Raw genomic sequence first — 14,296 nt, 5'->3', positions numbered from 1 at the left:
ATGCACAAAACACTAGCAAAGAATGTTTATAGTTAGAATAAGAATGACATTCTAATACTTTAAAATAAAATCAAACAAAAGAATAGAATAAAATTTATTTCATTTCTATTCTGTTCCATTTTATTCCTTCCAACCAAAGGCGAACAATATAATAACATAATGCAAGAAATACCATTATCTTCTTGGCTTTTAAATTGCCTCAATCATTATGCAAAGAATACAAGTAGCATACTATTGTCAATTATCAAGAACTAAACAGAAATGAAGAATACTCAACAGCTTTCAAGTGTAGATTATGGGGGTTCTCTCCCAGTTGAGTGTGTTCAAGATCTTGCTTCAAAGAACCAGACCAAAATTCCACCTCGCTATCTCCGGCCTGAAGTTGAGCTCAAACCAGTTTCTGTACTAGAATCATTTGAGTTTCCAGTAATTGATATGACCAAATTGATGATTGGTGACAATCAACACCAATGGCATCATGATGAATTGGCAAAACTTCATTTAGCTTGTAAAGGATGGGGATTCTTTCAGGTAATAAACTCATCAAACACAACTTTTGTCCAAAATTCAATTGTAGGCATAATTTGATCATGACTAGTTTCCATAATGATATGATGCAGTTAATCAATCATGGGGTTTCAGAGGAAGTCATTCAAAAAATGAAGAATGACATAGAAGAATTCTTCAAACTGCCATTAGTGACTAAAAAAGCTTATGCACAGCAGCCAAATAGTATTGAAGGCTATGGCCAAGCTTATGTTCAGTCTGAACACCAAAAGCTTGATTGGGGAGACATGTTATTCATTAGAGCTCTTCCTCTCTCACACAGAAATATGAGATGTTGGCCTATGCAACCTATTTCTTTTAGGTATATAAAACTTAATCTTCACTATTTCCCTAATATAGACACAATTAAAATTGTAACCTTTACTAAAATTTTCAGAGAAAATCTGGATAATTACTCAAGGGAAGTGCAGAAAGTTGCAGTTTGTGTAATGAAATTCATGTCTAGGAACCTGGGGCTGAATTCTGAGACACTAGCTAGTAAATTTGAGGATGGAAGACAAGGGATGAGAATTAATTACTACCCACCTTGTGTTGAAGCTGACAAAGTAATTGGTCTCACTCCACATTCTGATGCCACTGGATTGACTCTGCTACTCCAAGTAAATGATGTACAAGGTTTGCAGATCAAGAAAAATGGGAAATGGATAGTTGTGAAACCTGTCCCAGGTGCATTCATAGTCAACATTGGTGACATCATTGAGGTGAGATATACTGTATTTCAACAAGTGATGTTTGTAGTTACAAACCATGTAAAGTATGTATATATATATATATGCAGATAATGAGCAATGGGGAGTACAAGAGCACTGAGCACAGGGCTGTAGTGAACCCAGAGAAGAAACGTATTTCCATTGCTGCATTTCATGGTCCAAATATTAAAGGCAATATTGGCCCTTTACCAGATGTAGTGAAAAAGAGTAAGGCTATGTATAAAACTATTAGCTCAGAGGATTATCTCAGATTTATTGTCAATAACAAGCTTGATGGTAAGAGCCGACTTGATCATCTAAAGTTGGAGTAATAGCTCAGATCTCACAACCAAAATAATAAGAAGAAAAGAAGAGAAGAAGCTATCTGTATAATTTTAATTATTGTGACATGATCATCACATTTTCTCTTCTGCTTCAATGTTCTTAGTTGAATTTGTTACCACTGAAAATCTCAGAAATGAATAAAAACAACCACCTGCTTATTTCCCAGAAAAAAAAAAAACCATCTGCTTGATTTTCTATCACTTATTTCTGTCACTTTCTCCACATCCCTAGTTATCTTACCCTTATTTATAACAAATATAATTCTGTGACATTTTTCATCAAATTTTACTATTTAATATATGGTTTAATTTTCACTTAATAGCTTATTAAAAAAAATATAAAAATATAAGAATATAAAAATAAATATATAAAATTTAATAATAATAATAATATCAGTTAGTGCAAAAGAATAAATTAATTAAAATTTAATAATAAAATATTGAAAATAAATAGAAAAATGTTATATTACAATTTAAATTTGAATCACTTTTTCTTATATTTGCAATCACAATTATAATTTGCAGATCTTCAATGGAGATGCTCTATCCTTAGTTTTGTCATTCTGTTTATTTGAAAGAAAATATTGAACTTGATGACTCAATAGAAATGAATAAATAATGCTTTAATGCTTGCATGGAAATATGGCACTTTCTGGCCAAATGACTAATTATGGGCATCTTTTTTTATTTTTTTGCTGAACAATTATGTGCATCAATAATTATATTTCCCTTTACAAACAATTTAAATGTGTTACAATAAAAAAACAAAGATGTATATCATACAATTGAACTTTGTTTTCACATCACTTAATTTTTTGGGCCATGTCATGCTTATACACATTTTTTCCATGTTATCGTGCCATGCCTCCAGACTCTGTTAGTTACGTGTCAAAAAACTCAACCTGTATTAACAGTACTAAAAAAGCCAGAAGATATAACTCAAAAATAACACAAGCTGTTACTAAAAGGGCAATCAACAAGACCATGTCTCTTTTTCACATTCATCTTGAATGTTGTTAATCTAAATTGTCCAATTATTTGAGAAAACAGTTGCAAAAAGTTCTCTCCCCCTCTCTTCAAAAAATAGTGAGGATCATCATAATCACCATAGAGACTTTACAGACTTTAGTGTACATAAAATGAAAGGGAAATTAGAGTATATAACATGTCATCAGCCAGACAATTTTGTACTAATACCATACAATGAAAAATACTAAAATCATTTACTGTCCTCTCCTTACCCTTTCCTAAAAACTCATGTTTCCTGCCAAGAATAAGGACTCTTGACTTTCTAACAAGTTCTTTATTCAACCTATGAAACAATAACTAAAACAAGCCATTCCAAGCCAGAGTTCATTCTTGGCACACTTCAAAACCACTATGAAAAGGATTTAATGACTATACAAAAATGTTGAAAATTGTAGTTTCCCAACGTCCAAATGCAACATTAAAAGTAGACACCGGATAGCGAGGGGAACATTTTATATTTGGCTTCATTAAACAACATACACAAATTTGATTTGACTCATTAATGTATGCTTCTCAATGAAAACATGAAGCCAAAACTTGGAAAACAAAAGATAATAAAATCAAACAATATGTTACACTACAAAAATAATAGAGAATTTTTTAGTAATTGTAAAGAGTGTGCATAAAACCTACAAATAAAGTAATTGTGTAGTCATTAATTGAAATAACACAAATCTCCCAAATCAACCAAAGTTCTATTTTTTTTTCCATTTCATATCCATTAACAACTACACAATTACATACTACTTATAAATTCAACACACCACTTACAATTACTAATGGAAGAGTAGAATTGTATGATAAACTCAGTCCCTTAGATGTTCAATTGATCTGCGATCATTTCCGCAAAATCATTACAGGTCTGTTAAGACTCATCACAGTTAATCACACAAGACTCACATAACTTCTTCCAACAATATACTATATTTAGCTACTAGCTTTTCATAGTTTCTCTCATAGAATAGAAAAAAACCTAAATGAAAAAGCAAGTAGCACCTATTACTATTGCTTCAAGGGAACGAGTTCGATGGGAATTATGATTAAAAATCATCCGCAACGACCAGATAATGAAGCCTTCAAATATCAAAATACAATAAACTTTTCTATAAGCTGCCCAAAACTCACATTAAACTATTCAATCTCATAATCAAACACAGCATATGTAGAATCATTGTTTATGTTTAAAAGGTGAATTTTTTTGTGTAAATAAGAAGAATATAAAGGGATCAGTTCTCCAAGGTGTAGCATCACGATTAATTCAGACGCAAATTACCCATTTAAAACAAGATTTCATCATCTGCCCCAAAAATCAATTAATAAACAAAAAAAAAAAATTGTAAAGGGGGAAGTGGGAAGAAAGCGATCGGAACCTGTCGAGATTCACAATAACATCATTGTTATCAGCAATTGACTATTGAATTTTTATCGTCACCTCGCCTTTTCCTTCGTCTCCACAATTTCCTCTGATAAATCTTAGAAAAAAAAAATCAATACTTTGAAAATAAAAACAAAAACAAAAAGGCGGAGAGCTCAGAACTTCTTAGAGGGTTGTGTAGCCATCATCGGCAAGAGATATGCCTCTGGCACAGGTAATTCTTCCTCACGGCTCACTGCTGTAACAGACAAAGAAAGAACTTGAAAAATCAAATCGAAAGAAATTTTAGGGTTTTCAGAGGGATTAGGGTTTTAGATGATTGAAACCTAGGAGAGAAAGAAGGTATTTATAAGAGAAAACAAGTTAGGAGGCACATGCACGGCACGTGAGGTCATTTGAGATTCAAAAATCTCATATATTTTTTAGGAAAATTCTACAATGCACCCCCTTAAAAAGAATATATTGATGCACCCTTATCTGTTTTAGTACCCGAAATAATTTTTTAGTCAATTTTCTTCTCATGGCCGTACGTTATAATTATTTAAAACATCCTACAAAATTTTAAAAAATTTAGAAAAGTTTAACACTCCGAAAACTACGTTCAAACAGTATATTACACGCGTGACTATTTTATTTTACACTCGTGTAAAATAGACTGTTTGAACATTATTTTCTATATTGTAAATTATTCGGAATTTCTTAAAATTTTGTAAGTTATCTTAAATAGCTATAACGTACATGAATATGAAAAAAAATTAGACTAAAAAATTTTTCTAGATGTCAAAACAAGTCAAGGGTGTATCAGTACATCCCTTTTAAAGGTGTGCATTGTAGAATCACCCTAATTTTTTAAGTGGGGAATTTTTATTTTTACGTTTTTTTTTTGGGCAAAGATTGCAAAAATATGGTTGTTATTTTTCGAAAAAAAATTATCTTGAGGGAAATTTTATATATAAAAGAAAAAGTTACAAGGAAAAATGTTTAGGGTAACCACTAACCAGTTACTTCTTTAGGGTAACTAGATATTTTATACAATTTTTCCCATATCTTTTTGAATTTTTCCCATAAAATAAAAGCCATATTTTTTGTACAAATTGTAGAAGAACTCATAATGTGTACTTTTTCACTTTTTATGTTGATGCCTTTCATTTTTACCATTTTTTTAACTACTACCAATTTTGCTCCTATCAAATAGTAAACTCCACACCATAAAAAATAATTCTCACACCTTTAAAATTTAAAATAGTGATCTTAAAAATATAAACATAATGTTTTGAAAAGTAAACTCCACGCATTAAACAATAATAAAGTTTGTAAAAAAGGGTAAAAATTAACTAAATTTCTTTTGGAGTATTTTTGGTTTTCTCTTGTAAAAGAGTATTGAAACAAACATTGGCACTAAAGTGAAGTGTGTAGCCCATGTAAGGAAAGTTAGGCCTTCTTATCTTTGGGCTTTTAATCTTTGATACTTTTATTTTTAGGGATAATTTCAAAAAGAATAGAAAAACAACATAAAAATATGGTATTTATAGAAATTTTAACATTTTTACAGTTTTTTAGATTTTATTTACATAATCTTTTTATGTTGTACTCTTATTATTTTATTGTTAATTTTTTGTTATTTGTGTATTATTTTTTATGTTGTTTTGTTATTATTTAGATGTTATTTTTGGGTTACGTTCATTTATTTTTCTTGTATTTTTATAAAATTCCGTAAAAAAAAAATTTTAAAAAAAAAATCAAGCATAAAAATTTATGTTTGATATAATTATCCCATTATTTTAACTTCTATCAATTATGCGCAAAATCTGCAATATAACACAAATTTGATTAAATAACATGTTAAACGAATTATTTTTGTAATGAAAATTGTGAGACAAATAACTAAAATTTCATTTTATATATGTACAATCTAATAAATGTAATTTTACACACTAATCATTGACAATTCAGACCCAAAGGTGGCATTTTTAGAGATAGGATGCCAATTTCTTATCTATGTCCTCTTTGTAATGATGTACTTTGGGGCTATGCTAAGTTGAAACACACCATTTGTTCAATCCCAAATTAAGTGAATGATAAATTTCATTCCTCTACTTATTTTTATGAGTTTATTCTTGTATATATTAAGAGTTAGTCCCACATTGCAAATGTGTAGAAATAAATTGTGATATATAAGAGGAATGGGCTACTCCTCCCATTGCGAATTGCTTTTGAGATGAACCTCATTCATCTTATTTCCAAATTCTAACAATATATGTACCATCACTAAAGAATAAATAGAGAAACATCTAGTATTGTCTTTGGGGAACTAGTTAAGTTTAGGTGCATGAAAATAGTTGGATAGAGGATGAGTTTGTATCAATTGGTCTCTTGTGCTTCTCATAGTTATAACTGTTGCGATGTTGGACAACGCTTGGTCTTTTTTTTTTTTTTTTGAATAAATATGATTCAATAATAAAAGGGTCTAAATCAACTAAAATCAAACAAACAACTGAATCGGGATAACTCGGCCACCAAACATGCTCAGAACCAGAGAAAAGAATTAACTTAGCAAGTCTATGAGCTGCCTCATTGGTCTCCCTATGACTAAATAAAAACTGAACATTACACATCCAAACAATGTCAGAAACTACAATGCCACCAAATGAAGTTATGATAAAACTTAAATGTCGATGCAGCGATTGATGCCCTAAACATAGAAGTGGGAATGGAGGTTTACTCATAAATGTGATGGGATTTGTTTGAACTCTTCAGACTCCTTTCTCTTCTACAATGAGGCCCTATGCTGCAGGAGCACTAGGGTGCTTCAAGGTATTCTTCTTTGCTTGTGTCTGTGGTTGTGGAAACTGATTGTTTGCGGATGTGTTAATTTATGTAGAACTTCCCATACTATCTCATTCACTCATTGTAACAAAGTTGCCCACACACCATTGCACATTTTCTTAGCCAACCTTTGACAATGAAACAAGCAAAAGTCTAGTGGCATGAGTAATTGCTCATATTTTGTACCTTTTTGACTATTGCCTATCAATGAAGATCAATTATCTTTTAGCAAAAGGAGTACTATTTTTGTAAATCTTTAAAAATTTCCAAATAATTTACAGTATCGAAAACAAATTTAAATTCTTTTAAACACATTTAGTAAATTAAAATATCAGCAACTTAATTTTTTTTAAAAAAATATATATTTCATGTTTTGGAAATGAATTAAATAACAAATTATATTAAAGCATATTGAGAAAAAGAAAAATTGAGAAAAGAGTAAAGAATAGTTGAATTTCCACAAATTACATTATTAAGGCATTTCTACCAGGAATATACCTCCAAAAAGTCCATAACGTTTTTGGCAGTTCCCATTTATCTCTAAAGACATTTTCATAAACTAAATTGAAGATTATTTATTAATTTATTTAATTAAAAGAAAGATAGTGACTAGTGAGATGGAAAGCAAGAGTAAAGACAAAGAAAAAATCATGCAGCATAGCATACCTTGAAGATGTTATTTGAAATTTATCTTTTACTATCATCAATTTCAAAAACAAAAATACATTAAGTGCATCTATATTCTATACACAAACTTCATAATGACCATTTATGTAGTAACACTCATTTAAGATATGACATGCCCTTTTAACCATTTATATGATCATATGCTAAATATCTTCAATTGGGACAGCAATGAACTTCATATAAGAAGAAAAGGACCTACACATCTAGATTGTTCATATCAATAAAGGTCCCAAAAAAAATAATAATAAAATAAATTTCTTGATACTGTGTAAGGGTCAGAGTCAGCATCAACTAAGCTCAAGTCAAATTTATTCACAAAGTCCAGCTAGGTAAAACACTATTCTATGGTCTATGATTGAAACTGTACCTTCATTTATTAAGGCATGCAGCTTTTTTCTACTGCCACAATTTGGCTCCCACCCAACAAAAAGAAAAACAAAGAAACACACTATAAATTGTTGCACCATGCCCCCATCAGATCAAACCCCATCTCCTTCAATTCATAACTCCTAAAACAAAACTTGAAAAAACATTAAAAAAATTACAACCCCCCAAGTGGGAACCACTCTTGTTAGGATCTATTTACAGCCATATATGTTTCTCATGTCATATGTGGTACAAAATTCACATACGTGGCAAACTCTCAGCTGTCCAAGTACAACTGCTGCAATTTTTGGACCATTGTTCATCATCTCACTCATTCATTTTTCCCTTTTTATTTTGTACATCTCTCTCTCTCTGACTAGGCTAGAAATTCAGTGTCTTGTTGTTGGTAGTGGTGGGGGAGAGCACCTTATCAAGCTGAGCTGGTCTTCATCAATAAAGTCTCAACATGTAGCTAAAGGCCTAAAACTCTTCTTTTACTTATTTTATATATTTAATCTTTCCTAGACAAAATTGTTGCCAAACAAGACCATAAACTTGATTGAATGATACCAACTAGGACTGTCCTTTTTTATCAGGAATTTAATCATGATGTAAAGTTCTGCCATGGCATAATGAATCTGAGTTGCCTAAATGAGGTGGGATGTTTGAGATGCCTTGCCTTGAGAGCTCATATAGTACACTATCAGTTGAAGGAGGTTTGAGCCCCAAAGGAAGAGGTAGCCATGGCTTGCTTATTGCTTCCTTCACAACCTTGTCAATTACCTCTTCTGCCTGAAATAACAGAAGAATACATGCTAAGAGGAAAATAAAAATTATGGGACTATCACATCTTTGGGATTATCTTATGATCAAGTCAAACTTTCATTTCTACATTATCAGGAAAGTGGGGCAATGACTAAACATTTCCACGCGCATGATGTGTAAGTCAAGTCACTAATGTCAAACATGGATCTTTCAAAGAGTAGTTTTCAGAATTAGATGTTAATTTATTGGATGTAACATAAAACAGTTTTAGTGCGGCTTAGTTGTGGCCATGCTGCAAAATTCTCATGTGTAATTCTTACCATTGTTGCCAATTCATGTCTAGATTTTACATTCTTGTGGAATGAAAATAGTGTATTGAGTGCTTTAATATCCAATAGCAACCGAAAAAAAAAAGACTTTTCTTTTCATGAACAATGAGGATAAAGCTCTAATGTTACCGGTTGAACGTCGAAAGTGTTCTGTGGCATGCTGCATACATTATTGACTGCACCCGTGTTGTGGAAACCTGATACATTCTGCGAATTTAAAAAGATGGCGAAAGAAATGTTAGTAGAATGATGCATGAATGCCATTAAGAAATGACACAGCAAATATATTAACAATATTTGATTGGTATACCACTTGAGGAGCATATGAGGCATATGGACTGTGAGGAGGTGGTGGCATTACCGGGCAACCCCATGCATCAGCATGCATCTGAATTTCACATTATACAAATTCACACTTTAGATTCCCTATTACTATTTTTCATAAGCTTTTAACACTATGGTCAAATAAGCATGTTCGAAAGGAGACCATATGCACAACGGTTCTAATAAGGTAGAAAATTAAAATTCTTACCCCAGGGAAAGATTTCCACTGCCAACTTTCCGCAGATTGCCATGGAGTATGATAAGCAGGAGATCCCCACATATGGACACTGGCAGGATGGTTTCCCGGTTGCCCCCACATAGAATAGACTGGTGCTACTGGCACGGCATGGTTAGAATGATATGAAGGATAGGCCATGATAGGTTGATGCGGATAATAATTCTTTTGCACCGGATCTCTTGGTCTTGGCCATCTTCGGTCTTCTTCCTTGGGTAAAATGTGCCTCTTATGCATTCGATATTTCTAAATGAAGAATAAAGCATATTGTTAAGTCTACATGAAGAATAGATCCCCAAGTCTCATGGGTTGCATAGATAATGGTGTTTTGTTTGTTCAGTGTCAAAAAACAATTTTGGCATAGCTTCCATGAGTTTCTCACTAGCAGACAACAACCAAATACCAAAGGCTAATTTTTAATGTACATAATCTTATGAGTACAATTCTCTAACTTAGATATTAATCATTGGGAATAAAGGGAAACAAACACCAACCTGGAGGTGGCTAGCTACATTGTGCCTCGTCAAGCCTTCAACTTTCATAAGTTCGAGTATTCGAGAAGGAATGGCTTGATCCACCCCTAGCTGCTCCACTGCATGAACAAATTTCTTGTGGAGCTCAGGTGTCCAGTCTACCTGAAACCGAAAATTAGATTCACAAAATGAAATAAAACTATGATGAGTTTTTTACCCTCTTTTTCGATACTAAATCCAATACAACCTACAACTTCTTACAATTTTATCTTACCTTCATCTTCTTCCTATTTGATTTTGACATAGAAGAATTAGTCAAAGCAGAAGCTTTGCTTGGTTGGTTAGCACCACCAATCACATTGTTGGGACTATCATCATTATGTAGTTGAGGGAACATAACATTGTTGGAATTATCATCATTATGAAGATGAGGAGATATAACATTGTTGGGACAATCAACATTATGTAAGTGAGGAGATATAGCATTGTTGGGACTATCATCATTATGTAAGTGAGGAGACATGTGACTCTCACTCTCATTCTTGGAACCATCAACAGAATCCTCCTCCTCCTTGACAATAGACTTAGCCTGCATCTCAGGCTCGCCAATTAAGAGAGTATCTTCTTCAGCAACTGAGTCGCCATATGTAGTTTCGACAGATTTAGATTCACCATCCTGCTCCCCGTTCTCTTTCTCAGTTGAGCAATTAGTTTGATCTTGGCAGTCTCCATCATCAAGTAACCGTGCTCCTTGCTTTAGCTGTGGGGTTGAAGGAGCCGGATACTTATCACTTCCTGCTGATTGCTCGTGATTATTTTCCTTATTCCCAGACAAATTTTCTACTTCAATTGAGATTGTAGTATTTGGTTCTTCCTTTTCAAGCTTAAGATGCAGCATTGATGCTATCGATTCTTTGACGGGCTTGAGCGGCTCAGGGGGAGTACCACCTCCTGCATTAAATGCCTGCTCATATCATTAACAGAATCAGAAATATGAAGTTTGCAGGATTTAACAACACTTCCAAAAAAGAAATATATAAATGAAAAAGGGCACATATTGTTAGCAATCCGCAGACCTTATGAACAACGTGCTGCCAGATATTCCTAAGCTTGTCCTCAGAGAGCGGTTTTGGCAAGAATTCAACTGCACCAAGCTGAAAATGAATTATCAGATATGAATGAACTGTTACAACAATGGAAAGTACAGTATATATATTCTTTTTTCATGTGATATCATGACAAACTTAAGCAATTTAAACCAGAAAATTATACGCTATAAGATCGAATTCTGGCTAAGATTAATTCAAAATTAACTAAACATCAATATAAACATCAATAGTTTTATGTACAACATTAGTAGGGAGCCAAATCAGATAACTTACTGCTATGCACTTCATCATGGTGCTCAAGCAATGAACAGTCGAAGTCACTGTAAAAGAAAACAACTTTTTCGTTAGAAACTAAATTGCTTCATGAGATGATTTCTTTCCCCTTACATGACTTCCATATTCATTCAATCAACAAATTGAAAGTATGAAGAACTATAGCAAATATATAAAAAAAAACACTATTATATCTGCAAAAAAATGATTACATTGTCTATCTTGTGAACTTACTTATGATAGGCAACTCCTTCGCAGTTTCAAGAAACTTGAATGTCTCATTTTCGTTGCTCGTATTCACCTGTAACCATAATAGATGAAACTTAGAGCATTATATAACTCATCCATGTTCCATCAATGCTTGTCATGCTTTTGTTTTAATTGAATTTCATCATCACCTCTACTATAGCAAGATGAAAACTTTCGGGTGTACTCGAAAACGCAGAGATGGCCTCACTCTCATTGCAAAATATTGAAACTGCAAAAGTTAATAATGGAAAAGCTATGAACAGATGTAACCAGTTACAAACAACCAACTTTGATAAAAGACACAAGAAAAGAATATCAAACAGTTTAAATTTTCACTGTTTACAATAAATAAACTTGGATCTAGAAATAATTACATTTAAGATCTAAAGTACAAAAACTAAATAAATAAACTTATGTTTTTTTGTATTTTACCCCATCAAAGAAAATGTTCAAAGCCTGGTTACTAATTATCAGAATCAACAGCTTAAAGATATAAAAGGAAATGAGATCAAAATGGGTTATTAAAAGCAACAAAAGTAAGCAATCACTACCACCCTTTAAGGTAAAAAAAGAAACTTTTAATCAATACTTGACAAAATGGACCAAATGGGGAAATGAAAGAAAAAAGGGGGGTGGGTTTAAAAGTAGCTTGTGATTTAAAGAGCTCATTTAATAATACAGAAAATAAACTTTATGAAAGGTTTAAGGATTAGTAATAAGTAATGAAGAAAAATGAGTGAAACTAAAAAATTTCTGGTTTAGGAAACTAAACAGCTACAGAAACATAACAAACAAAGAAGTTAAGAGCTAAGAATCACTAACCAACATAATCCATTGCCTCAAGATTTGATCTTATATTGGTAGCAGAAGTGGTGTCTTGATCAAGGACAAGCACCCTAAGACCCTTTGGGAAATCTTTCCATTCTTCCAAGTCATTAGCAGTGCAAACCATAGCTGGTTTGGCATCGTTTCTCAGGCCCTCTTGGAGTAGTTTAGCAGATTTTTCCTCTTATAAAACATCCACTTACTTACTTCTGCATGGTGATTCAAAAAAAATAATAATATCACAAATCAGACCCATCTTTGCTTGATCTATAATAATCTTGATCTCTCTAGCTACTATTCCAACTAAGAAAATATATATAAATAATAAATCACAGCAAAATAAAATGAATAAAAATACTAAATGGAAACTGCACATGTATAGTCCATAAAAGATAGAAATACAGTCTGATCTGACAAGTTTGTTGAATACCCAAGTTCCATAAAAACAGTAATTTCAACATGTAAACAAGTACAGTTATGAATAATAAGCACCCCAGATGATCAAAACCAAAACTTTTGCACATTAGTAAAAGTAATACGTTAGATATAGGAAAAACCAGCTTAACCATGGTTAAGTAAACACAAAAACCTTAGAAGAAAGTAAAATATATGAAAAACCCAACAAGGAAAAGCAGAAAAAGAGCTTAAAAAAAAGATTAAAAAGCAACAAGACTTGCATGCAGAGAAGATAATTAGAAACAACCATATTAGACACTAAACCCACCAAATAAAAACAAGAGAAAGAAAGAAAACTCATCCCAGAGACTAAGACTACACCACCATATATCATTAATTACACAAACATAATGCACCAAAGAACAAAAGTCATGATTTTTACCACTCTTTAATAAGTGACTTGAATAAAAAACCTCTCTTTCCAACTTTGTTGGCTCTAATAAGTAGAGAAATAAGGAAGAGAGAAGAAGAAGAAGATCCCCTCAGACCCTCTTATTACTCCAACTTCTCATTTGGTTATATGCAAAATTAAGAGAGAGACAGAGAGAGAGAGAGAGAGAGAGAGAGAGAGAGAGAGAGAGAGACATATAGAGAGAGAGGAGTAAGTGCGTTCTCTGAAGGGTGTCTGTGACATTTGAACAGTTGCCATCAGTTGAAATTTTACGGACCACACAGAATATCCAAAGGGGCATTTGCCTTTTCTCTCTCTTTCTCTCTCTAAAGGAATTTTTTTTATATTTTTTTTTTCACTGGCTTTTTCCTCACAGATTACCCAGAAAATGTTTTTTTTTTCTTCAAGGGAAAAAAAAAAAAAAACTTTGTGCTTTTAAGAGATTGTACCTTCTGCATCACTGAATTGTACTGTGTATCTTTTGGAATTACTATTGGAGTTTTTTAATAATATTTTCTCATAACCTTTTGGAAAAGAATCATTTTTGGAACTCATTTTAACTGATTAAATTAATTAGATATTATATAATATCGTGACTCTTTTTAACTTATATTTATATTATTTTATAGGTTGGTGACTTCGGTAGATAATAGATATCATATCATATGATACTCAACTAATAATTTATTACTTTCTTATTCAATAATAATAATAATTTATTATTAAGGTACCCTACTTTACTAGATTACCCTTCCTTGTATTCATTTTTACTATTAAGCTTCTTTTTTTTAAAAAAAAGTGTAATATATAGAATAATAAAATTAGATTTTGTGATCATTACAAAATAAGTCTGACGGTAAGTCTTCAACATTTTAATAGTTGTACCTATTGTGAATAAACACACATTTAGTCATGTTATGGGCAACAAAATTACAAGATCGATTGATATTAGAAAAATTACAACTAACAAAAGTAGAAGAAGTG

The 14,296-nt window shown here is 32.1% G+C and overlaps 2 protein-coding genes and 5 non-coding genes across 11 annotated transcripts; 1 reads left to right on the top strand and 6 right to left on the bottom strand.

Annotated features, from left to right (window-relative positions):
- The first annotated feature begins 182 nt into the window (after positions 1 to 182).
- Positions 183 to 2,179, top strand: LOC133038061 (S-norcoclaurine synthase 1-like). 2 transcript variants are annotated; one of them, XM_061116080.1, is made up of 4 exons: positions 183 to 531; positions 621 to 868; positions 944 to 1,268; positions 1,346 to 1,858. In XM_061116080.1, the coding sequence occupies exons 1-4, from the start codon at positions 262 to 264 to the stop codon at positions 1,586 to 1,588; spliced, it is 1,086 nt and encodes a 361-aa protein (XP_060972063.1). In that variant the 5' UTR covers positions 183 to 261; the 3' UTR covers positions 1,589 to 1,858. The 2 variants fall into 2 exon arrangements, with proteins under 2 accessions (XP_060972063.1, XP_060972062.1); XM_061116079.1 differs by having other exon boundaries at positions 621 to 1,268; positions 1,346 to 2,179.
- Positions 2,180 to 3,016: 837 nt separating this feature from the next.
- Positions 3,017 to 3,163, bottom strand: LOC115718298 (small nucleolar RNA snoR136). Its single transcript, XR_004011878.2, has one exon. It is a non-coding gene; the product is annotated as a small nucleolar RNA snoR136 (small nucleolar RNA).
- A 266-nt stretch (positions 3,164 to 3,429) lies between these two features.
- LOC115718299 (small nucleolar RNA SNORD25) lies at positions 3,430 to 3,515 on the bottom strand. Its single transcript, XR_004011879.1, has one exon. It is a non-coding gene; the product is annotated as a small nucleolar RNA SNORD25 (small nucleolar RNA).
- A 332-nt stretch (positions 3,516 to 3,847) lies between these two features.
- Positions 3,848 to 3,935, bottom strand: LOC115718277 (small nucleolar RNA Z101). Its single transcript, XR_004011859.2, has one exon. It is a non-coding gene; the product is annotated as a small nucleolar RNA Z101 (small nucleolar RNA).
- Positions 3,936 to 3,988: 53 nt separating this feature from the next.
- LOC115718291 (small nucleolar RNA snoR14) lies at positions 3,989 to 4,066 on the bottom strand. Its single transcript, XR_004011873.1, has one exon. It is a non-coding gene; the product is annotated as a small nucleolar RNA snoR14 (small nucleolar RNA).
- An 89-nt stretch (positions 4,067 to 4,155) lies between these two features.
- LOC115718285 (small nucleolar RNA U61) lies at positions 4,156 to 4,238 on the bottom strand. The gene has a single exon (XR_004011867.2). It is a non-coding gene; the product is annotated as a small nucleolar RNA U61 (small nucleolar RNA).
- Positions 4,239 to 7,798: 3,560 nt separating this feature from the next.
- LOC115715581 (two-component response regulator-like APRR2) lies at positions 7,799 to 13,624 on the bottom strand. 4 transcript variants are annotated; one of them, XM_030644216.2, is made up of 12 exons: positions 13,304 to 13,624; positions 12,463 to 12,674; positions 11,790 to 11,869; positions 11,626 to 11,692; positions 11,392 to 11,438; positions 11,086 to 11,163; positions 10,284 to 10,973; positions 10,031 to 10,171; positions 9,510 to 9,782; positions 9,288 to 9,365; positions 9,107 to 9,184; positions 7,799 to 8,675 (listed from the first exon to the last, which is right to left on the bottom strand). In XM_030644216.2, exons 2-12 carry the CDS (start codon positions 12,590 to 12,592, stop codon positions 8,484 to 8,486), a joined length of 1,854 nt encoding a protein of 617 aa, XP_030500076.2. In that variant the 5' UTR covers positions 12,593 to 12,674; positions 13,304 to 13,624; the 3' UTR covers positions 7,799 to 8,483. The 4 variants fall into 4 exon arrangements, with proteins under 4 accessions (XP_030500076.2, XP_030500077.2, XP_060972061.1 ...); XM_030644217.2 differs by having other exon boundaries at positions 12,463 to 12,670; positions 13,304 to 13,484; XM_061116078.1 differs by lacking the exon at positions 13,304 to 13,624 and adding an exon at positions 13,190 to 13,280.
- Positions 13,625 to 14,296: the final 672 nt, after the last annotated feature.

Source organism: Cannabis sativa, chromosome 5 (assembly GCF_029168945.1).
Source record: "Cannabis sativa cultivar Pink pepper isolate KNU-18-1 chromosome 5, ASM2916894v1, whole genome shotgun sequence".
NCBI classification, from domain to species: Eukaryota; Viridiplantae; Streptophyta; class Magnoliopsida; order Rosales; family Cannabaceae; genus Cannabis; species Cannabis sativa.
This window is presented reverse-complemented; position numbering and strand designations above follow the sequence as displayed.

What these genes read in the sequence shown, in the direction of transcription:
- LOC115715581 (XM_030644216.2), bottom strand. Translation starts at nt 12,592, where the DNA reads ATGGTTTGCACTGCTAATGACTTGGAAGAATGGAAAGATTTCCCAAAG. An exon ending in CAAATAGGAAGAAGATGAAG is followed by an intron (nt 10,172 to 10,283) that starts GTAAGATAAAAT and finishes TTTCGGTTTCAG; the next exon opens with GTAGACTGGACACCTGAGCT. An exon ending in ATGTAGCTAGCCACCTCCAG is followed by an intron (nt 9,783 to 10,030) that starts GTTGGTGTTTGT and finishes TTCTTCATTTAG; the next exon opens with AAATATCGAATGCATAAGAG.
- LOC133038061 (XM_061116079.1), top strand. Translation starts at nt 262, where the DNA reads ATGAAGAATACTCAACAGCTTTCAAGTGTAGATTATGGGGGTTCTCTC. An exon ending in AAGGATGGGGATTCTTTCAG is followed by an intron (nt 532 to 620) that starts GTAATAAACTCA and finishes GATATGATGCAG; the next exon opens with TTAATCAATCATGGGGTTTC. An exon ending in ACATTGGTGACATCATTGAG is followed by an intron (nt 1,269 to 1,345) that starts GTGAGATATACT and finishes ATATATATGCAG; the next exon opens with ATAATGAGCAATGGGGAGTA.